We start from the raw sequence: 25213 nt of genomic DNA, 5'->3' as shown, positions 1-25213 counted from the left end.
GTGTCCCCATTCACGGGAAGTAATCAGGCAATTAATGACAAAAAGCATATGGGTCTATTAGATAGACGCTGAGGAGGAAGGGAGAAGAATAAAAGAAAAGAGGTGCGGGAGAATGGATGGACGGAGAGGAAGCGCGAGAGAGCGAGGATTAAGAAACAGACAGGCAGTTGACGAACGGGGTAGGCGGGTGACAGAAGACGAAAGAGTAAGAGAAAAGGAAGCTATAAGCTCTACTCTCGGAAACGACTAAGCCTGAAGGAGGAGGGATGGAGAAAGTTGAGAGGGCTACAATGATTAGATGGGAAAGGAGGTAGCTAGAATCCTGACAGATAATGCAGCCAACAACTATTACGACTCAACTACTCGAGATACACATCGGTGCAAAATGATTCCCTGATTAATATCATCGAACTCTAATGACATAAAACACGTTGCTGTGTTTACTTGCGCGCACGCCTCAAAATCAGGACCGCATTTGGTGAGATACATCACTTATTTAGGCGCTAAATGCATTCTTGTGCATTACTCCAGTCCTGCAATAACCAGGCCTTTCACTTTAAGGACAGCACTCCCATAAAGGCTTCACAGAGGGGTAGAATAACTCAGTCTTAGTGGTGCTAGCCTGACACAACTCCGAGACAACTCCCAGAGGGTCATTTGATGGCTGGTGACATCATTGCTTTTTAATCCAAAGGACGTTATGCTACATTCGATGATGTCATGGCCCCTTTGCAGTAGAAATGTGGCGCAAAAGTGACACCTATTCTGCTCCAAAGGTAAAGCATTTTTAAGAGACAGCAAGGGAATTATTAGTGTTCGCCCATTTGTATCCTTGGAGCTGAATGCCAATCAAACGTTTAAAAAAAGTGTGTCGGAGATCATATACGAGACATACATTCCGTCTTTGCTAGTCTCGCAGCGTATACAGAACCAAAGCTTGACCAAAGATTGTCCTCATTTGGCTACTGAGAATAACAAGTCATTCAGACGGATCCCACTTAGGGTTATGAATATTAATAATCTGACGTTCTGCTGGTGACCACTACCAAATATCAATTACTACCTGCATACAGCATCTCGAGTTAATGGTGAAAGTTACCTTGGAAACTACACCGGAGGTGATAAAAATGCACCACGCAGTGATCGTAAAACCCCCAAAAGAATGGCTGTATCATTTCATATGTCTTCTCCTTGCAAATGCCAAGCCACATCTGAGGCTTATCAATTATGAAAGAGAAGGGCCCGTGGAGGTGCTGAGGTAGTGCACTGCGCTTGGCAAAGAGGAGAGGAGGGATGTTGTTAGAGCTGCGCCTTAGGAGGAGCTCTGCTGCAAAACAATAACCATCTTAAGAAGAGATTTAATCTTGTCTTGAGACTTATATCGCTTTCAAGAAGAGAAGAATGTCTTCAGAGACCGGTTTGAGGCAAAGCAGGCGACAACTCATCTCTTTTTAGGAAAACAATTACTAATATAAAATAAAATATACAAGCCATATAATGCACATGACAACATTACCTGCAGTGGACAGAGATTGGGCCATCCTGCCCAAACTGCTCCTTGGTTTTATGCACCTGGCCAATAAAATCAATGAATCCTTCCCCCGATTTGGGCACGCCTTGCTCTGGCCAATCAGTAAACTGGAACTGCCTTACTGTTCTGGACTGGCCATCCTGCAAAACAGAGAGAAAATGAGGTGAGCAGCAAAGATACATTTAAGGTTATCTTAAATGGCGACAGTTCCCACCAACAATTGCACAGTATCAGTATCCTTCCACCAACAACTATGCAGAATAAATGCACTACTAATAGAAGGATCGAAAGAGATTGAAATAGATTTGACTTGAATTTGTAAAGCCTTGTTTTTGTCGTTCTCTGCTGTGCGTCCATCGAATTGTCGCGTAGGTTCAATAAGAGTTAAATGCAAGAACATTTGTTCACACGTGTGGCTGAGAAAAGTGATTCTGACAGAACTAAAAGTTTAAGACGGGCATCCATAATCAGTGTGACCAATGCAGCACGAAACCAAATGTGAAATATGGTTACAATCTCCCCTTCTCTCTCTTTTTGAGAAGGGGAGAAGTGTTTTTGCAGAACATTTTGATACTGGAGTAAAATTGTGACCTTTTTGGATATAAAATGTCATGATTTTATCATTTTATTCTATTAGACAGCAGCTTGAAATGTTGTCATTATTAGCGTATGAATTCTTAAGCTATGGCTGAGAGAGGTCACAGTGACCTTGGGTTCTGGTGAACATTAAAGACAAACTTGAAGAAAATCCCTTAAGGCATTTCTGAGACATTGCATTCTTGAGAAAAAAGGACAAAGTTATGTACATCCACACAGAGGACAAACTGAAAGCAAAAAAACGCCTTTGCACTAATTACATATGCATTTAAATGACTTTTTTTCTGTATAAGACTAAACCTGCTGATACAGTGACACACACACTGCTCACAACAGAGGGACAGTGTGTCCTCTCTTACTCAAGCCCAACTGTTTCCATTTTCTTCCTTATTGTGTTCACAGCGCGCAGTCGTGTGTGTGTGTCACAAGTAGGTCCTAGTTATAGCTAATCAATAGTGCATCTGCCATGACAAGCGTCTTCTCCTAGACACCAAGTTGAATAAGATAATCCTGAGATGCGATCAATAGAGCAACCTGATGGATGAGCACGGAGAGGGAGGGAGGAGGGATGTAAGAAGTGAGAAGGACTTATGGAAAAGAAGGCGGGATTGGAGGATGAAAATTGGAAACAAAAACCCTGACACAATGACGTGCATGTTCGAAAAATGTCAACCTTGACAACTTAATCTTTTATTGATTCTTACAACCTTGTTGTAATGGTGAGGCAACTACATTTGCTTCAACTGCAGTGCAAACAAACACATTTGAATAGTTTTTTTATCCAATGAAGTGGCATCGCAGGAGGAGAACGACGGGATCTGCTTTATTATGAGAGAGCTGATTATCCACTCTGAGAATGCACAGTCGATACTCGTGTCCTTGTAAAGAAACTTCTTTTGATGTTGTCTCAGAGACAGCACAGTGCTCGAGAAAGCCGGCGAGCAGACGAGCATTTTCACAGAGACAAGCTCTCCGCTTGATGCCACCAGTAATTAAGACAACCAGGTGTTCATTTTTCCAGTTGTTTCTCACTTCTCAGCACAGCAGACCTCAGCTCGGATATGAAGTGTCATTCTCGCAAATTCTCTATAGATTTTTTTCACACACATGGCGGAAGCACAATTGGTTGAGTACTCAGTTGGCAAGTAAACTATTTATTGTTTTTGGAAATCCTGCTATTAGCTGCTAACTAAACTTGATTCTAAAATTAGTTTGGAGTAAATTTGACATTTGAAGTTTGTTACAAATGTTAAAAGAGACAAATTCTCAATTATGTTATTGGGAAAAAGAATAACATTGCAATAACATCTTCTTCATCTGAGTAAATTAAAAGTGTCAGTCAGTAGTTAGCTTCAAGCTAACAGTCAGTGCACATGTACAGTGTTTAACCAGTTTATTAGGTCACCACCCAGTGTAAGCTTTATACCACAGCTGCCCTAAATGAACCTTATTGGTAATAACAAAATCATTTGTATGTTTCTGTAATGGTTAATCCACCAGTAATCATTGTTTTTGTATGCTAAACTCTAATTATCGTTGTTATCCACCAATTTTAAATTTATTGATTAAAAAAAAAGCTGAAAAATAATAAAAAACATTATTATTTTTTGATAAAGATGGCAAATTATTTACTTGCATTTCTGGACAGAAAAATGCCTGATTAACTTTTGATGTCTCAGCAAAGTCCACTCAAATTTGGGGTATAAAAAGGCTAATTCATTTTTTTTTTTTTTTTAAATGAAAATAGCATTTTTACTTTTAAAGACATTATTGAAAGATTACAAAAATATCTGTGTTTTTTTTTTTTTTTTTGAAAATCACAGGTGGTATAATAAATTATAATTTTCCCCAATACCGTTGAAGAAACTGCAGCATGGTGTATGTAAAGAACAAGATGCAATGAAGACATGCAACATGCTTCATGTCATAAATGACAAAAATCATACTGAGCAGAATTGATGGTAAATGTCAAATGTGTTGAAGTAAACAAGTACCTGAGGGTCTCTAACCATCATGGATGGGAGCTGTCCTACATTCTTACTGATTTATTCTGACTTTTGCCAACAGCTAACCACCCCCCCGTTCAGACGGTGACTATGCTGAGCATGTATACTTTACGTTGTTACTATATGTCAAAGGATTTAAATAATCTGCCTATTGTCACATGGGACTATACGTGCTGCTGATGTGCGTCTGCATCGCTGCTGCCAAGGGGTACTCTTGTACATTTATTGTGCTTGACATATACAGTGATTTAGAATCGAATAAGTCAGGCCCCGTATACCAGCTCTCTTTGTAAAACACCTCATGTCTCTTTCCCTGTTTTATGACGCATTGCATGTTTTCTTTCTTGTGTTGCCTTTGTTTTTCCATCTCAAAAACATTTAGCCTCAGCAGGGGGATTAAAAATGAAAGAGGGGCAAAGACAACAACACAATAAACTAAGCACGCGAAAGAAAGAAGGGTGGGGTGTGTGGGGGGGGAGAGCAAAATTTAACACACAACCTGAGGGCCCACGCGCCGTGTCAAATTGTGTGATTAAATACGTGACTGGCTCGCTAGATGTGAGTGTTGAGGCGTGGAGTCTATGCTATTACTGCGCAGAGGCATGCGAGAGAAACACACACAGCTGTGTGCACACACACACACACAGTCATACATATACAAAACAGGCAAACATGTACATGTGATCTGTGCAATAGCAGGGTAAGCCCAGGTCACAGACACTTTTAAGTGCATACACAATCAGCAATATGGGGTCGAGAATGACAGATCGACACACACGCGCGGCCTGAAAGCACAGACCGGTCTATCACCCGCTCCATCTCTCCGCTTTGTTTTCCTAACTGTGTGATAAGCTTTGACTGCCTGTTTGCTAACACTGTTTGCTTTGATGATTGAGTCCCCTTTGAGAATCCTCGAAAAGAAAAGCAGCACTGACCAGACCTCGGGGCATCGTGTTTGCATGCACGTTAGAGCAATCTCATACTTTATATGCATTCTTCTTACAAAAACGATGGTAGCGCATGTATGCATATGTATCTGTGTGTATCCAAGCTACTCCGAAACGACTGGGTCAATCTTAACGAAACTGTGCACGAACATCGTCACACTCACGGCGATAACCTCTACAGTTTTGTTCCAGTCACTAAATATGGGATGAAGAATTAGAAAAAGCAGGCACGGCTAGTGTGTTTAATCTATCAGAGCCTTTGGAAGATGATATCTGAACTTGTGCGCATGAACTAATAGAAATATACAGAGGAAAGGAGATCGGCATGAGCGCGCGAGTCTTTGAGTTGCCTTAATTGCTTTAATACCAACAGGATGATGCCTGGGAAATGGGTATATCAGCCTGTTTGGCAACGAGACGGGAGATTTTCATCTCTCTGCTAGATTTCTACTGTTGCTCCTTTGAACTGTCTGACCTAATTTGACCAAAAAAGAAATGTTATCGGAGGTAAAGAGATAACTACAAAAGAGCAGAGTAGCTTCTTAACAGTTCAGGGCGAGAAAAGTCAGTTCGGTAGTGAAACACTTTATGGAAATCTATCTCACAATAGAAACAGAAAAAAACTCTTTTAAGGAAGGTTTTTGGGATAAATATGACGAGACTGCGATGTTTCTCTGTTTACGTGGCCTAGTTTTACTCAACTTGCTAAATCTTTGACATTTCCAACACCTCAGTGAGTTGTTGATGGCGCATCTGTCCAAATTATAACATCTTTTTTTTTACACTCTTGTACTTTTAGTCTTTTGAGGAGGCTAAAAATGCGGCATTGGCGCACAACTTCTGATGAACAAAAGCATAAAGAAGAAGACTGGAAAAAGTCCCTCTTGCTCTTTGACACAAAGAAACTGCAGCTGAATATCTATTGAGTGCTGACAGCAATTTAGTACAAAGTTTTCTTTTAAGGTGTGATGGGCAGATTTCAGATTTGCGCCCCAGCGTCAACAACAAAAGCCGCTGAACAGAAAAAATACAACATGTAGGCTACAGTGTGGAAATATGTACAGGCTCTGTGTTTATGTAGGCTTTTCAAGGGTGTAATGTATTGTATTTATATATTTTGCATTCATTCATTCATCTTGCGCCCTATTTAACCCTCCCAAACCGCCAAAGGACCCCCTCTTACCCTGGCGTCTGTGACCTTGAATTCTCGGAGGATGTACTGAGGCATGTTATACTCTGCCATGGGATCTACCACAAAGTACTGATACCTGGCAGAGCGCTCAGCAGGCCAGTACTGGTGACATTTTTCCTGTTTGAAAAAAAAAAAGTGATGACTTTTAGTGGAATTTTTTATGGCGTTTTACATTTTGATTTAAATTATTTTAATTTTTAAGCAAAAAGAGACAGATAAATAACATAAATCAGCGTCGTACCCGTCCCATCTCTCTAAGTTTGGTCAACATGACTACAATAGTGGAGTTGTTCTCCCAGAGCATTCTCCAGAAGTCTTCTGTAGTCTCCGCCAGAGGGCCCTGCGTGGCAATGTAGGCTTTCTGTTGCCTGTTTAAACAGTAAAGTCACACCATGTTTACTTGAGTAATTAACTGTAAACACCACTGATGCAAATTCAGAGAGGGAAAAACAAAATCAACCATACGACACAAACTTGTGGACGATAAGTAAACTTGATGATTGCTTTTACATAATAATAAACCTAATTACATGACTGCTATGAGGAAAAAATACAAAAATAGAATGAATATATCTCTCATTTTCTTTATTCCATGTAATATATGTCTCTGATCAATCAAGATGTTTCCTTGCAGTAGAAATAAACCATCTCAACTCTTCCTACCTGTATCCATCAATAAAGCTGGCATTGATGTAGTCAGATCCTTCCAGGCCTCTGATTGGCTGCAGGCAAACACGAGTGGTCTCGTAGGGCATGATGTTAACCAGCCGATTTTTGAACTTGTTGCAGGGAAGGTTGGCACTGATGAAGCGCGACGTGTGGGCTTTGGAGTTGGCCAAACGCTGTTGGGGGAAGACAGAGGGATAGTTTAACATACCAGAGGATAAGCAATAACAGTAACAGTACAGACTAAGGTAAAAATATAGTATAGTGTTAAAAAAAGAGACATTTAGTAAGACTGCAATGAACGATGCAGAGGAGGAGAATAAAGATTAAAAGCAGAGAAATGTGAGAAGGTAGCACTGCAGAGGAAAGAAGTAAAGGGAGAAAGGAAGAGCAGGAGAGGATGAAGAAGACAGGTGCAAGATAGCTAGAAAGTGGAGAATATCAATTGCAGAAAGTAATAAAAAAGACCTAATCTAATCTGATCTGTCACCCACGATGCCACCGCTTCAAAGGACATTGTTTATCAGGAATATATTTATCGGAAAGCAATTCAAAACTTTATTCCCGTTTGCAACTTGTGAGGTCCTGGAGGGTCAGATAAAATGACGGAAAATACGCTACACACCCAGACTAACAAGCCTCTGGATCAAGCCTGTATGAAACAGAAAACTTGCCTAAAAGTGGGTCAGTCGCAGCTTTGATAATGGCAGTGTGCATAAAACATAGACTCACATAGGGATGCTCAGAAAGACAAACACGCACGCACGCTGCATAATGATCAAAATGAAAATGCCGTACTGCTACATCATCACCGTCATAAGGATCTCAGCGCGAGTTTGTGGGTCAGCAAGTCCTATGATCTCCTCCTTTTGGCTTCGACGTCTCAACAAAGAATATGTGTGTGTGTGTGTGTGTGTGTGTGTGTGTGTTCTTGCTCGTTAGCAAGCAAACAGAAGATACCCTTGTCAGATGGTTTAGGACCCCTTTCAGACAGAACGCACGGCGCGCTGAAAACACCAGCAGCATCACAAGAAATGAGAACGTGACAAGAGATGAGCTGCAACTAACCCCGGTGAAAAAGAAGGCGGGATGTGAATATATTTTCTAGACTTTCCAGCTCCCAATACTTGTCAAAATACAAAAAGTCAGTGTGTTCATCCTTGTATGTGTGCGCAAACCGGCTCTAACTTTCCATTTTCTCTTCCAATTAGAGTATTCTCGGTCTCTCTTTCTCTTTCCCCCCTCGTATAGCACCAGCAGCTCTCTATCAGTGGCTTCTTGGAGTCCATCCAGTGTTTGCCTCCTCCTCCTCCCATGCCTTTATCCCTTGCTACTGTCTTGCTTTTGATCTGTGTTTCACAGAGGCACCTGGAAAGGCTTAAGGTGGCCTGGCAGTGCTAAAGAGGCCCTCAGCTACACCACAGAGGGTGAAGGGAACTGAGCCAGACCTGGCAGCCTCAATCTCTTCACCTCATACTAGCTCCTTCCCATTTATAGTACAGCATATCTGGTCAGTTTTCATTCCATTTGGCATGTTGCACCGAAACATATATTTGGTTATGTATCAGAAACTAGAGCTTAAAGAAGCACTGTGACCAAAAACGCCGTAGGACCATCCCCAGTAAGCTTCCCTGGACATAACCAAATCTAAATGGGAAGTCAGAACCCTGTAATAGAAAATACAAGGGTCTGAGAATATTAAATACCAATATTAAATACCATCTGGCACTACTATCACTACAGATTCACACATATTTATTCTTTTTAGTACATTTACTATCTATTAGATCATAGGTTTTCGGTTTATTTCTAGTAAATACTATCTTTCCAATTGTGTACTTCTTTGATAGCATTAATTATGCATTGCCATGCAAAGCCTTGTGAGAGTTTTGTATATGTATGTAACTGTTTCTATATAACTCGAGAAGATTTTTGTATTTTTGTTTGGACTTGGATCCCAATTTAAACAGCTGAATCCCAACTCATACTTGCTTCTATTTAAATTGAAATTTATCCCAGTAGCTCAGTAGCGTTTTGTTGTGTGTGTATGTTGTAATCCACATACTGTTGCCAAACACGTTCTACAAGCATGCTATGTGCATAAATCTCCATTAAAATGCACATACTGTGAGCAAGAAAGCATTTTTGTCTGACTACTTCATGACAAAATTATCTTCAGGGATTCCCGACAGTTATGGCTTAACTCTGCGTGACTGTGTATCCTACCTGAGAATGACAGTGCCCTCCCACTCTCGCCTATAGTGCAGTATTCTGTCAAATCACTTCCTTACTGCCAACTTAGTATACACTCGTCCCTTTGTTCATTAGCCAAACGTTCCTCCCTCCGCTTGCCTCGCCTTCCACCTCCATTTGTCATCATCAAGTATTAATTACTTAGCTCAACCACCCCCTTTCCTCACACGCCTACCCCCTCTGTACTGACAGCAGGGTGGATGTTATTAATCCCCGTTCGACTCCTGACGCCAGCTCAGCATTATTTCCTGATACAGATGGCGGTGGAGTTTCCGTCACTGTTGTGCACCAGTGAGAAGACGCCCCCCCAAAAAAAGACTAATCGCACTGGCACTGTTGTTGTTTCTTGGTAGGAAGGCTGCGTTGTTGAAAAGCGATGACGAATGATTCAAGAATCTGTGTGCGTAATCCAAGGTCAGCAGATGCTAACTGGTGTGCCAAAGTTGAGGTGACTTTACTTTATGGACGGGTGACAAATTATAGGATAAGCCTCCCAACTCAATTAACTGGCAGTGACTCTACAAGCAGCATTCTTCCAAAAGATATGTGATGTTTGATGGTGGTGATGGAGAGCACTTTCTAATATGCCACGATGTCTCATAGATGGTCAGCTAGATTGATGCCCGGTGGCTGTGACGAATTGCAACGGCTGTATAAAGGAAAAAGTACACGATGCCAGCTAATATCCCCCCGCTGTAGCAGTCACCCAGTCTCCCCATCGCAGGATTCAAGGGTTTATGTTTTTCCTTTAATTAGTCACCTCTCTGTACGTAAAAACTATGCTTTGCTGTCTTTCTCACCTACTGCTTTTTCATTAATTTTTTCTTTCTTAAAACCGAAAATCCGTGCTGCTCTGAGCCAAAAAATCCTTTGTCTTGCCCCTGCTAGATTAAATCCAATTTCTTAGCCTAAGCATATTATTGCAAAATCCTCAAAAATGAACAATGTGGCCCAACAGCAAAGGGCTTCTTATTTCTCTTTTCTAGCTCTGGAAAAAAAAATGCTACACCTCAATAGCATTGTGTACCTAAATGATAAAACGTTTTAAGTGAAGCACAAGAAAGTAAAGGAAATTTGTTTTTTAGTCACCTGTTACTTGGACAGCATCCGTAAAAAACTGACAAATAGCTGCCATTCAAATAAGGCAAGTTTAAATATACCTTCTACAGTGATGCTACACTGTATGAACTGCATCTTCACTCAGCTAAAATGTTATTCTTTCAGTCCCCCCACCCACCCAGGCAGTGACAGCAACCATCCAATTTGTCTCTTTCCTAGTCTCCTAATTTAGTTTCACAGCTTCTTGTCAGAAACACAGATGCTGATAGTTAAGAACCACTGAAAAAACACCAAAACAACACAAAAAAACCCCCAAATCAAAATACAAAGAAACGCATTATCACAAAGCAAAGAGCAATGACTGAAACCAAAAATTAAGCACACTGCAAATAATGATGAAGAAAAATATGAAAAGCAATGAAATTGGATTTGCATCCAGAATAACTGCTGGGAAGACAAAGCTGGCAGCTAGGCTTATTTAAAAGGCTTACAGTGGCTTAAAACAAGGTGTCAGAAAAACATACCGGTGCCGTCTTCATTATTTAGTTATGATAAGGACTACAGAGAGGAAAGTTAATGTAGACATTGATCTATGGCTGCTCGTTATTTCCCACTGTCTTGGCAGGTGACTCTGAGGAAAAACTCCAAGCAGGCTCCCTGATAATTTGCATGCCTGACCCCAGCAGAAGTTAAAGTTGATCGGTACATGTAGTTAGGGCTCATTAATGAAAAACAACAACAACAACAAAGCGAGGTGTAAAACCCTGTAATTTCAGTGCATGGTGCACTTAAAATGGTCAGAAGGTTATTAAGGTTTTATAGGTTTATTTCCTATACCTTGAACTCCAGCTCCATGCCAGTGACGTGCTCACCGCTCTCCACCTGGGCAAGCTTCTGGATGTAAGAATACAGGCTCCGGGCAGCCACCTCAGTGTTTCCGCAGGCCACCGCCTCCAGCAGAGCGTCGTGAATGAAGCTGTACTGGTCTTCGGTCTGCACCATGTAGTTCCGCTGCGATCGCATAAGTGTCACATGGCCGTAAATGTCGACCGTCTTCTCGTGCTTGATGCGCTCCAGCATGGCGTCGATGACGATGAAGCAGCCCGTCCGGCCTACGCCCGCACTGGAGTAAAATAAAAAAAAAAAGATACAAAATTACTCATTTTTTTTTCTTTTTTCTTAGAGTGTTTTGGCATTGAATATTTTCTGTGTAATTCACTGTGCCATGATAATGTTTTATATACAGCAAGTCCTGTAAGCTCTGTTGTGGAGTCACACTTTGCATAATTGAATAGGAAGACGCAAAGAGAGAGAGGCTATGAAAGCTAAGAGAGGAAATAAATAAACAATGAAGGAAAATGACAAATAGAACAACAGGAGGACAGTGATGGAGACTGGGCGAAGCAAACCGTCAAATTTCAATTTTATTGTGTAGTGCTTTGGACTCACTGAAGTCTTCTTATCTTGACAAAAAGGAAGGTTTCAATTTGAATAAGCCATCTGAGAAATACCACACGTAAAAGGAGGAAGAGCTAAGGAGTGAAATGGGAGACGCAGAGGAGATGGGAAGGGATTACTTTTGAGGCTTTTTGACAGAAAGAGAAGAAAAGAAAAAGGTGGAGAGAATGGCAGCAGGGAAATAAAGCATAAATTAAAGAGAAGGCTGCTGTGACCAATTGAAAATAGAAGAGATAGAGGTCATTTGGGAAAGAGAGTATGCGGTGGTGTAAAGTGTGTTACGTAACCTATAATAGCAAGTACGCAGGTAAAGCCTGCCATTCTGTTGGCTCACGGACACACAATGACCTAATAACAACTGCATTACTGAAGCTGGGATTTTCCATATGCTGGGCTTGACTTCATTTTTGGGGACCGGCAGGTGCGAGAACCACTCATCGGTTCCTTTGAAGCACAAAAGTGAATCAAATTACAAACCGACCTGCAGTGAGCAATGATTGGTCCAGCGTCAGGAGGATTGCAAGTCTTCACCCTACGGAGGAAGGCCAGGAACGGGGTTGGGTACTCTGGTACGCCGTGGTCAGGCCAGGCGGTGAACTGGAACTGACGAACCTCCCGCTTCTCACTCGAACCATTCTGCATAACACAAAGAGAGGCTGGTTGCACTGTGTTTGCACTGGGTCATTCAGTAGCTTTATTGTTGGTCTATAAACCCAAATGGTGTCTTGATAACGGTGCAACTTGGCTGTTACAGAGAGTTGTTGTACAGTGAGACCACAAAACATTCAGAAAGCTGACATACTGACGTATTTAGTGGATACACCAGCTTACCACAAAGCTAGGATTTCAGGTCAAATAAAAAGTCGCACTTTGTAGCCTTGATGAGTAAAATGCACTATAGTTTAGGTTAAAATCATCTATGATGAAATGCTTTCGACACATGCAGCTCATCAATGGCTTCAACAGTAAATCTAATAGAAAAGCTGCGGGACTGTGTAAATTGTATTGATTTGGAAATCATTTAAACCCTGTCCTTGCTGGACTGTCTCACCGAGTTAAAATTGTGGATGAAGCGAAGAAGTGGACCTCCTGAACCCCACTCGTCTTGGCCCTCCAAAACACGGGGCTGATCACACATTTAATAAACAGATAAATGCTGTTGCTACAGTTAGTTTCTTCTACCTGAGGCAAAAGGCTAAGCCCTCTCTCTCTTTTGCTAAGAAGGCAAACCATGAAAAAGAAGGCAACTGGATTTGTTCAAGTGTGTGAGGATGTTCCACCTTTCATACAAGAGGTTTCTTTAGTTCTAAAAGATTTTTCAAGGTCCTACGACTACCATGACCTGGATGACTGAGAGCCTAGACGGACTAGTTCATACCTTCATTTCACCAAGGCTTGCTTTTTGGAGTAGTTTTTATTTGAGAATCAGCCAGGCGCTGCGTTCTCCTCTGCAACCAAAATGCAGCAGCTCAAGTCCTCACGGGCACCTGCAAGCGAGCTCGTATTTCCTCTGTTTTTGGATGTTTTAACTACACATTCTCTGAAATGATCATTGAGATCAGACCAGATGCTTCTGGTCTTACTGTGAAGCAGATTAAAGCATAGAGGAGACCTAGCCTTCCCTGTAGATGCCCCTGAACTTTGAAACAGCCTGGGCCCTTGAAATGAGCACCTCAGCAACACTCGACATCTTCAAGAGCCGCTTGAAAACTCATTTTTATTCCTAGGCATTTAAACCAGACCAAGTCTTGGCATTTGTTTTTCCTGTCTACTTTTCTGTACTATGCCAGTTTAGTTTAGTTGTACAACACAGAGACAAAATATCAAAGACTGAAAGTGGAAAAAATTCAAAAAGGTTGAAACAAGGGTCCTGAAAATGGTCATAAATATAACTGGGTTTAATAGAAGCATCCACTGGAGTTTAGCAGTTTAAGAATAACTCAGTAACTCAAGTGTCAGTGTAATTGCAGTGTAATACTGCAAAGAATGTGCCGCTTTCGTAGTCTCCAGTACAAAATACATTAAAAAGGGACAAATCTGAAAACCAGCTACAGTATAAACTTAGAAATTCTGATCACTCATCACTGATGTCCTTTAACCCTTAAGGACCCACAGTGACACTGGTGTCACTGCCTCTTTACACTTAGAGACTTGGTTATATATGATTCATTTGATATAAGACCCCCGTAATTTTCATGAAAGTAGAAATAGGTCTGGGCTCTTAAGGGTTAAAGGGGTTTGGGTGTTCATTAAAGCACATGGACATTACGGACACAGGAAATGCAGTCCGTCCATCCATCCATCTTCTTCTACTTATCCGGGCAGCAACCTAAGCAGAGAAGCCCAGACCTCCCTCTCCCCAGCCACCTCCTCCAGCTTATCCACCAAGGTGCTCCCAGGCCAGCCGAGAGATATGATCTCTCCAGCGTGTCCTGGGTCTGCCCCGTGGCCTCCTCCCGGTGGGGCAAAACACTTCACCCAGGAGGCATCCTTGTCAGATGCCAGAACCACCTGAACTCGCTCCTTTCGATGTGGATGAGCTGCATGCGGCATGCTGTGAACATCTTATTATTGCAGAACATTTTGAGAGGCTCAAAACCCATCCTCTCAAGCAAGAATGGGAAAACATGTTTGTGTTTGGTGGCTGAGCTGCAGTTTTGAGAGCTCGGTGTTGTTAAAAAAAAAGAAAGAGGTGATGCAAACCAGTGGTAAACACGCCCCTGTCACGATTCTGTTTTGAAATGTGTCGCTGGCATCACATTAAATAAAACGAGCGTATATTTAAACATTTTACAGCTGTTTAAATCCGCTCTCAATTACAAAATGGGCGTTGCAGTTTTTGGGAAAATCTTTTTCTTTCTTTTGATCATGATTTTACACAGTTTGAACTTGTTGTTGTAGTAGATATCATTTTCATGCTGATCAGCACTGATGTGCGTGTGCTCATGTACTCATTGTTCTTGCTGAGAACACTCGGGACATGATACAAGTGGCAAACACTCATATTACACACCCGTTTGACAGCTCCTGTCATATATCCACTATTGAGGCATCAAAACGGGGATCCAGAGGAAGAATTTTGTGAAGGACAAGAAGAAAGAGACGGAGAGAAAGATCAGCCTCGCATCTTCCCGTCCGCTTTCCCCTCCTCACAGAAGATCCTCTAATGTAGGCACTGTTTGCATTTCAGTGCAGTGCTTCTACTTGCCTGACAGAGGGAATTTTTCCTTGCTGAATAAATGAATAAATGAATGTGGTAATTAAAAGCAAACTGACCTACTTCTTGTTTTCCTTTTTTTTTTGGACATTCCCCATTTCTGGAGTTGGAAGACAGGATGAATACGACTGCTACCTGGCTGCTGGTTTTAAAGTTTTTTTTTTTTTTTTATCAACACAATCCTGCGTTACTGTAGGGTACACATACATATAGATATGTACCACAGCAGCTGCTTTGTGAATGCGCCGTGTGTTTGTCTGTGTGCCTCTGCCGCCTGATTCTTCACACAAATTCAACAAAGTGAAAACAGCTCAGTGAGAAATCCCGGCAATGGCTTCAGGTATAAGCAAGAGGGAAGAGGGTGAGCAGAAAAAAGAAGAAAGCACCGGCGGGTGTGATAGAGGCTGAGAGCGGCAGAATGTAAATGGCCCTGAATGTCAACCAGCTTTAAAGCGCCACGGCTGCTGATACGTTGCTATCTTTACTGTCACTGGTTTGCCTCAGCATCCATTGTCCCATTGACAATTCAGGTAAAAAACAAAAAAGTCAACAGTGACTTAACACTGGTGTAATCTTGGCAAAAGGAAAATTCTGGAAATGTCTAATCCTTCCAGTGGCTGGTTCAGCTCCTATCACAGAACCTGTCTTTGCATTGGGCTGCGAGTGAGAACGGGGTGCATGTAATGTATGTGTGCTGGTAGCCAAACAATATGCGGTAATAATACACTGGTTTGTGTGTGGCATCATATTTATGCATGTAGCATTTCTGATATTTGTGCACAAGCACGAATGCAAGTTTGGATGTGCAAAATCTGTCTTGAGAATGTGCTCGTTCACATGGAGAAAGTGCACTGCAATACGTCATATGAAATATCTTAATTAGAGGGAATACACACTATGCCTCCCCTCTTCTTTTAGAGCATTTTACTATTATAAAATTATAAAAACAAAAACGTGATTATAAAAACAGTTTCGTTAAGCATCCCTTTCACATTTTCACATATTGATATGAATGAAACAGTCGCGTGTTCCTGCCGCTAACACAGTACACAACAAACCTTTCTGCCTTTTAAAGTCAACGCAGATGATTACTGGGGTAATATCTTATTTGGGAAATGAATACACCGTTACATTGCTCTGTCATAATTGAATCACATATGAAGAGTCACATATCTAAATGGACTCTTCATGCCCCTTTAAGCAGGAGATTTGTGGTAAAAGCACATCTATTTTTAGTCAGGATTTGTTATTATAACAAGATCAGAATGGTTAATGGATATTTGTTCAAATACTATCATTTTTTCTGTCAACCTCCCCAGTAGGTTTTCAGACGTATCGATAAAGATATTTAGAATTGCTTCTTTGTATCAAGGCACGGGTCCCGCAGCTTCTGATGTAGCTCTTCTGCTTTTAGCATATAAACATATAGTGTTATTTGAAGACAACTATGATATTACTTGTTAAATTTGATAAAAACAAAACAGTCTGTTAAATGCGATCATGTTTTTTTTTACTTGTTTTTAAAAGCTAGGTAAGTAAGATTATCCTGTTATGATAATTTTTCATTTGAATAAATATTTTCCCCACTTTTTTTTCTCGTTTTTGAGATTGCAGTCTTTGCAGTGAGCATAGCTCCGAATATTTGTGCAGGGCTGTGTGTGCGTGCACAGAAGCATGAGAGCAGTCTGCCAATTATGTATATTGAGTTTCTCTTCTGCTCACTTTACCTAAGTGCTCCAATTTGGCAGATGTACATAAACAGATGATCTATTGAGGAGAGCGAGAGAGCTGTGCAAGGTAAAAAGGGCTGGACTGGGAGGACAATAGAAACAAAGGGTTTTATTTGTACATATCTTCGCTTTAAGCAGCAAAATACCATGTGGTTTATACCAATATTTTCAATGTTTATGCAGACCTTGTGCTTGTATTTCTACAAGGCGTGTCCTCTGGACTATCACTCCCTTTGCTGAAAAGACATTTATGAGGACGCTGCTATTCATTTTTTGAACCATTTAAGATAATGGCTGTAATTCATTTGCTCGGACATGTTTGAATTGACAAGTACTGTTTGTCAAACATAAGACAGGAGTACAAATAGTAGTGTGTAGGCGAACAATGTGAGGAACCAGCTTACCTTGTGCAAAGAGAAAGTGCGCACGCAGAAAGTGGCCAATTCTATCGTGTCCAAAAGGGTCACTTGGGTCATACCGTAGGTCTCTGTACCTCGACTTGGCCAGTATTGATCACACTTAATCTGGGAGAGAAAGAGAGGCATTAGCTACGGCATAAAAAACCTCACGGACATAAAAAGGCACGGTTAAGACATTTTTTTAATCAAATTAATTCGTATCATGGCGCGCTCTCAGAGCGAGCTCTCCTTTGGACTGAAACAGTGCAGTGGTGACAGAAACACCGGGGCAGCTTCTCTATAATTCACATCTGAGAAACAACATTATGCACACCGAACAGATGTGCCTGTCACAGCGACTCCAATCTCACTGCATAACTTTACCAACCTTACACAAACCCAGCCTGCTTCCTTCCTTGCCTTTTTCTTAAAACAAAACATATTCAACAGTAATGTGAAACACAAGGAATGTAATTGAAATCTCGGGAACTTGATGACTTTCCATAATCACAGCTGCTATAATTTCAAATCTTCATACGGAAACCTGTACTCTTCTTAAAAGTTTAGAAAGAAAAAAACAAAACAAAACAAAACACTTTTTAGAGCAAACCCTTGATTTGTTGTGACTGTTAACATTTTTTCTGGTCCTGTGGCACTACACACAAGCACACAAACCACGTCAGTCCACCTAATAAAGATTCATTCAATATGGGGTGTGATGTGCCAGCGGACATCTGATCAGATGTGACAGCTTGCGAGGGAGACGCTGCTCTCCAGTTTTCTCTCCCATTTCCTGGTCGAGCTGACACTCGAGCTCCAGCACCCGCTAACCCTGATCACGTTTGACAGGAGTGGAATGCGCATGTCAGGATGGAGGGTAGGTAAACAATTCAAAAGAGGATGGAGAAAGGGAAAATGAGTGGAGACACCTGGGGTGAGTGAGCCTGATGTTGACACAGGTTTGACTCGACAGCACGAAACATCATGGTTGGCTTTTTGACATTTAGACAAGTCGACTCCTCGAGAGGACTAAATATTATCACGGCGGACTCACTTAAGTAAAAGTATTAATCCACTGTGAGAAAAAAAATCCTTTGCATGAAAAGGTCTTGCACTGAAAATGGTAAGAATCACAGAAGCATGAGAACTAAATGTAAAAAAATTAATTAAAAGTATTCATCATGCGACAGGATGACTTCTAGCTAAATTTCTAAGTGAATTATTATTACATTAGTGGATTATTATACATGCACCCACTGGTCACTTTAATAGGAACATCATTATAGTATGGGGTTGGGCACCCTGCTGCCTGTATAACTGGCCCAATTTCTTAGGGCAGCGGTCCCCAACCCCCAAGCCTCGAACCGGTGCCGGTCCGTGAGTTGTTTGGTCACGAGAGTTGAGGTTCAGGTGTGAAATGTATAGTTTTCAGGGTTTTTATCAGTTTTCAGCGTTATTTTGTTATTGTTTTTATCGTTTACTCAGTTTTCCTTGGTCTTTTCACATGTGTTATGAATTAATTTTCTTTTTTTTGGTGCCGGTACTAGTTTTATTTTGTTGTATTTATCCGCGACACCTTAAAGGCCGGTCCGTGAAAATATTGTCAGGCATAAACTGGTCCGTGGCGCAAAAAAGGTTGGGGACCGCTGTCTTAGGGCATGGATTCAACAAGGTACTGGAAACATTCCTCAGAGATTGCGGGCCACACTGACATAACAGCATCATGCAGTTCATCGTGGCTGCACAGCCACCATGTGAATCTTTCATGCATCCCAAAGGTGATCTATTGATTTGTGAAGTGGTGACTGTGGAGAGGATTTGAGGACAGTGAACTGTCACGTTGAGATGATTTGAGCTTTATGACATTATTATGCTCGTTATCCTGCCGAAAGCACCATGATCACAAAGGGATGGGCGTGATCAGCAACAATGTAACAACGCAAAGAGCAACTGTTACATTACTATTCCAAACATGAAAAAAACCCCACAACCAAACACCACACTCACCCCACTCCCATTTTAAGTGCAATGAAACATAATGGTGTTTTAGAGCTAATGGGATAAAGTTACATTTTATCAGCAAAATATATTGCCTGGGCAAGTTTATGCAACTTCACGTACTTAAATGTTAGTCTCCTCTCTTATTCTTAGAGATGCAGTGTCTCAACTGCTGATATCCCATAATGTGTACCAAATAAATGACAGGTGCAGGTCTCATTTGCAGCAGTGATTATCATAAACTGCGTTGAACGCTATTGCCCCACCACCAAATATTTAAGGTTTTCTTTAATGTAGTCTTATTTGTCATTTCTAAGCTAGGACCCAGTTCCTTCCTGAAACGAAGCCACTGTTCTCTCTGGATCGTTTTCTCTCTATATTCTACAATCAACAGATGGCTGTAGGAGAGACTGGTCGCAGGTACTGCAAATACTCTACAGCACTCTAGCACTCCCGTTCTTAAAATTTCATTTGAGCTTCCTGCACTAAGGAGTCTAAGTTCAACAACTCGCTATGCTCTCTGGGACATGCAACAGCTTGTGGTTTCTGCTGCAAATAAGGAGAGAAAACAGAGCTAAGCCTGTGAAGGTACTCCCAGTGGATATGCAGCCTAACTTATCAGATGTGCGCAGGTAGAGTGTCTTTGAGTTAGCTCTGCTTTATCAGCCTCCCCAGTTGCTTTAACCACCCCATTCAAATATCTACAGTTCTCTGAAAGCAATCTATCCCAAGAAAATGAAGTCTGATTGCCTACCAATGGAGTTCAGTTATGCAACTGGGAAATCAATGTAAAGCTGTGCCATTTTCAGCAGCTGGTTGTTGAACTTGGTTGTGTAATGCACTGATTTGATTCCAAGGCTCATTTAAAAGAAAACATCATTTTCGAGCGATTTGTAAGGTTGGGGGGTTTAAAAAGAAGCGTGCAGAAAACAAGTCCAGATATGCCGAGTGGACCTACCCGCGACTTCTCTTCCAGCCTGGTCATCATGACAATAGTGGCTGCTCTCTGTTCCCACACCATCCTCCAGAAGTCTCCAAATGTCTCTGGTAAAGGTCCTTGGGTGGCAATGTAAGCATTCTGCTTCCTGTAGCCATCAATGTAGTTAGCGTTGATGTAATCGCTGCCTGTTATACCTACACATAGGCAGATAGAGAAAAAAAAAAACAGAGATTAAAAGATGGAACGTGTGCCTTTGATTTGCTTTTCCTTTATTAATCTTTTTCCTAACCTCGTTTATCAGACTTTTTCATTAACACAATTATTATCACGCCATCTGCCTCAGTAAATCCCAGTTGTCACACGCACTGACACAGTTCCCAGCCAAGGAAGGAGTATGTGTAAATGTGAAGACCAGAATAAGACAAGTCAGGAGAAATTGGCTGAATTCCCGTAACATTTCTCAAACTGTCCAAACTACAATGGCAATGTCTTTCAATATGCTGTCGACCACGCCAGCTTCTAAGAAACTTGTCAGGAAAGGGGTTTGAGTTTGATATCACCTGATAATAATAAAAGCCTTTACTCACTTGTAATTTATTATGTTACTAATACACATTTATTGAGTTGTAAGCAGCTTTCTACACTGAGGTTTTCTTTTATTTTTTTGCATTACGAAGCTTAATTCATGCAGTATTGTGCATCTATTAGCAATTTACTATGTTTTTATTAACAGCTAATTATGCCGTTTGCAGTTCTCCCATCTGTAATGATCACAAACCAGATTTTTGTGCGCTTTTAAATTAATTCAACACATCTGTCACACTATTCTATCATTTTTCTTTTTTGCATTTGTGGCTCTTTCCAGGTACCCGTAGATATCGTGTTTACCACCACAACAGACCGAAAAGATGATGGAAGATAGTGGAAAGTAAAACAGCTCAGCCAACATAGCTAGGAGGTAGATTTAGCTTCAGTCCCCCTGAGCCTGCCACCATGCTGTGATATACACCGGTCCTACTAAATCTAGCTAGAAGGAGGTCTTTTGCTGTGCAGAAAGATCTGAAATGTTTTTAATGCACAGGATTGTGTAAATGTGCTCACAAGTCAAGGTGCCCTTGAGTTTAAAAAGGAAGGAGTCACTAAAGGACAAAATGCTTTTAATGTTAACAGGATTATCTTGTGATTGGAGTGTCTTACATCGAGCGTCTGGCAGTGATAAGGCAGAGCATCACCCATCTTCATTTACCAACTTCTACAATCTCTCCATTTGAGAAGAGGCTTCGGCGTGACAGCATCTGTGTGTCGGAGAGTCATGTCTCTTTGACTGACATCTCTTCGCTCAAGCAACAAACAATGAAAAACTCGACCGGACTCGTTTAAAAGAGGCGACTCGGTGAGGGCTACGGCCCGGGCGGAGAGGAGAGAGACCGAGCGAGAGGCAGAAAGAGCAGGGTGAAAAGAAGAAAAGAAAGAACAAAGAATCGAAGTAAAGAAGAGAAAAGAAAGTCAAATGTCATTAAAACGGATACCACGTTGCACAATTTGACTGGGCTGCCTTGGCTTTAGTCATAGCTAAGTGAACAGAGAATGGTGGCGTGCATGAATTGTTCTACTGCTGCGACTAATAGCAAAATCACTGCAGTGTAAAATAGAAATTTCAGACTTGATTAATTTATGTATTTATGGACGAGGCATTTTATTTCCCTGGGATAATTTTGTTATGCATGTTGCTGCACCCTAAAATTGGCCTGACTACTGAAAGATACCGAAATCTAGCCCGAGCAGTTATTTCACACAAAAGGAGAGGACTCTGGAGCAGAGAGTTTAGCATTACTGTGAAGGAGTCGGCAGCTCTTCTGGTGATGCAAAGCCAGAACAATGTCAGCAGTGAAGGGTGACTACCTCTGACAATGTCCCTTGAGATTTAGGAGTCAGAGGAAGAATTTTTCTGGCTCCGAGATTCTCACCGCCGTGTCTATAGGCAGTTAGAGGAAAGTCAAGACGGCGGCGTAGATGTGATGAGACAAACGGGACACTGAAAACACTGGTTTAACTCACGACTCGGTTTGAGTGTGAGATCTAAGCGCTTGGCCTAAAGATGAGCTGAAAAGAGTCCTTGCGTCACCACCCCCCAATTTGCCTCTGTAAACTGCTTAGCTGGTCAGTAGCAAGCCGAGCTGGAAAAATGTCCAGAGTTTAAAAATAAGCACATTTCACTTTTCTTCCTTTTCTACATAGAAGTTATACAGTAAGCATATGTGGTGCTTCACACGTTTATTAGATAGACCACCTTTCACAATACTTAGAAATCTGTAGAAAAAAAAGAACAGGTTTAAAGATAAAAATGACTGAATTCAACATTTTTTTATACCCAAACTTGAGCCGGCACAGTGGACTTCTTTAAAATTCAGAATCAGAATATTTTATTAACCCCTAAGGATGTGACGTGTTTCAATCATTAAAACCAAATCTGCTGTTCAGTAAACAACTGGAGTTTGGCAAATCCATCGAAAAATATTAACTGTATTTGTATTTCAGCATTAAAGCACCTGTGCATACTGGTGGATAAACAATTATGTTTACAAACATATGAGTTGAAAGCGTGAAAAAGAGTCCTGACCCAAAAAAATATCTCTCTCTATATTTTTCAGTGGCCCTAATCCCGTTCCATAATCTAGTCAAGTTTTGTCCCGACGGATTAAATTGCTAATCTATCCCATTTAAATCCACACTGCAATAAGAAACAGCTTTCCACTCGGCTGATTATTTATTATATATTCTGCTTTTTTACTGATAGCTTACGCTGACTCTGTGCGAGCACTTATCAAACAGCAGCGATGCGAGCTCATGTCAGAGGTGGCGAAGATGTGCGGAGCGTGAGGCTGAGCCTTACCCTCTATGGGAGCCAGGATGACACGTGAGTGGTCGTAGGCGATGACGTTGGCGTAACGATTCTTGGGCTTGTTCACCTCCAGGTTGGAGTGCTCCCAGGTGAACTGCTGGCCTGGATCAATAGACTGACGGGGGTGCAGAGACAGGCAGAACATGCGCATGTAAGGAAGCAATCAAAAGGAGCCACGAGAGCAGCTGAGTAATAACAATACAACCTCCGTGCTATCACAGAAAGAAGAGCGGAAGACGGGGGAGGGAGAGATAGAAAGGTTGATTTCCCTGAGAGAAAGAAGAACACGGTATCGTTACAATCTGCACGCCGACTGGTTCTGATACAGCAGCCACACGCGGTACTTTATCAAGATCATTAATGCGGCGGGGGTGCGTAATGACAAATAACAATATTGATAAAGGCGGCGGCTCTTCCCCCCTTTGACAGGAGACTCGTGGAATGAGCCTCGACACTTGGGTGAAAGACAAATTCAGCCGTCTCTTTAAAAATACGAGAATTCTAGATAACTATTCCGCTCCCTCGCCAGGATAATTAAGTATTCCATTATGAGCCGATGTTTGCTCATAGGCGTCTGGTGCCGTGTTGGCATGGGGATGGAGGCTTGAATGATATTTGCAGTTGGGGCTGGAGAGAGCGAGAGAGAGAGAGACTGAAGCTGAAACTGAGTCCAATTGGAAACCTAATCTAACATGCAATCAGCACGCAATCATTACAGCAATGAGAGAGTCCCTCTGTTTTAGCCTCATCTGGCTTTTTTTCCCCTTCTCTAGCCTTTTTCGACATCCCCGTTTTCCTTATCAGCACGGCTCCATCTTCAAACTCTTCCACTTTTTATCTACTGCCTTCTCTCTGAAGTTTACTATTAAAGAGTCCTCCACCTCTCCTACTCTCTATATTTTTCCTTTCAGATCATCTTATGACTGACTAAGTGTGAGTATTCATGTCTGCATAAAAAGATTGGGGTCATTTCTCTCTTAAAAACCCCCCAACTCTCCCTCAGTGCAAAAACCTTCAAACAACATCCGTGTATTTCACATTTCAATATTTTTTTCCACAAATGACATTTAAGAAATTTATAAATTTAAAAAATCTGCAGAATATTTTCTCTTGCAAAACTAGAATTTCTCCCCCGTTTCCTTTTTACCGTGATGATGGCTGAAGATGAATGACAGCTCGTGTCCACGTGACTGGCTTGGCAGGACGACGCCTCCTGAGCGCCTGACAGCAGACAGATAAACTCTGCGACTTCAGTATCATCACGCAGAGCCGCGGTTCGCCTTCCTCGCTTCCGTTTGTACTTGAGATTATCTTCTCTTCATCTCCACTCTCCCGCTTTCTCTCCCCTCGCTGAATCCTCATCATTAACCAAAACTTCTCCACCTCATCTCTCTCTCCCTTCTCTCCTCCCTGCCCTCTTCCCCTCCATTTTTTTCCTCCGCTCGCACATCCCGCCTGGCTAAAAACCAATCAGTCAAAGCCCTGTAGAGCTGTGCTTGGCAAGCCGGGGCGCCGGCACGAGCAGCCATTCATCAAGAAAATAACAAAATTAAAATTACACTTCTCTATTTAATTTGGTCATTTATTTTTCCTGGGGGGTGGTTGTGCGAAAGGGGCAGGCGGACCGAGAGAGAGAAGACAGAGATGAGCCGGTGGTTTAAGGCTCTCTCAAAACCAAGTAATTAGAAGTTGAAGTTGCAGCAAAGCGTCGACTTTGGCGTCACGTTTCTCGTCTCTCTCTTCCCCCGCAGAACGGAACAAGCTTGTCCATTTGGTATATAGCCCGGATGTGGATTTATGAATAATAGATACCCAAGAAATACAGGATTGCTATTAGAAGTCGTTATCCGCCAACATCCACCAGCGGGCATGATGACGGCAATCTGTGCTGGTGTACCCGCTTCCCACCTTAGCCTGGTGTGCAGCGAGACGACAGGCACGGTGATTTAGGGATGGTGGGGAGGGGATATTGCTTGTATGCAAACGAGAGCTGATTCAGCGCTCCTGATTTCTAATCAACTCTGGTGTCATTTATAACCGCTGCGGTCTCAGAGCTCAGACAGCTCAGTTATCCCCTCTGCACACAAACACACACACACTCCCACACATACCATGTTAAAGCCTGAGTGCCAGTGTGTGCTTTTCCCAAAATCACATTAGCAGAGGTCTTTCTTTGCCATGTGGAGGCTGCTAATGTATGTGATACTTGTTGTAAACACCGTAATTGCTCGAGTACCACCAGCTACAACACGCACATACGCAAAACAAGCAGAAAAGAAAGAATTCAAAAGAAGAAGCATGCGACAACAGAGCATACCG

The 25213-nt window shown here is 41.8% G+C and overlaps 1 protein-coding gene across 10 annotated transcripts in view; it reads right to left on the bottom strand.

Moving 5' to 3' along the window:
* Window positions 1–25213, bottom strand: part of ptprsa (protein tyrosine phosphatase receptor type Sa) — a 222281-nt gene that overhangs the window by 4868 nt on the left and 192200 nt on the right. For all 10 annotated transcript variants that reach the window (XM_087852747.1, XM_087852752.1, XM_087852750.1 and 7 more), the window contains 9 exons: window positions 22886–23009; window positions 20011–20186; window positions 17061–17180; window positions 12191–12345; window positions 11089–11374; window positions 6937–7115; window positions 6515–6641; window positions 6265–6390; window positions 1517–1671 (listed from right to left, as the gene is read on the bottom strand). In XM_087852747.1, the coding sequence (XP_087708873.1) occupies window positions 1517–1671; window positions 6265–6390; window positions 6515–6641; window positions 6937–7115; window positions 11089–11374; window positions 12191–12345; window positions 17061–17180; window positions 20011–20186; window positions 22886–23009 (1448 nt within the window). The remainder of the gene's footprint in view (window positions 1–1516; window positions 1672–6264; window positions 6391–6514; window positions 6642–6936; window positions 7116–11088; window positions 11375–12190; window positions 12346–17060; window positions 17181–20010; window positions 20187–22885; window positions 23010–25213) is intronic.

Source organism: Neolamprologus brichardi, chromosome 15 (genome assembly GCF_056152115.1).
Source record: "Neolamprologus brichardi isolate AB-2024 chromosome 15, ASM5615211v1, whole genome shotgun sequence".
In the NCBI taxonomy this organism is placed as follows: domain Eukaryota; kingdom Metazoa; phylum Chordata; class Actinopteri; order Cichliformes; family Cichlidae; genus Neolamprologus; species Neolamprologus brichardi.
This window is presented reverse-complemented; position numbering and strand designations above follow the sequence as displayed.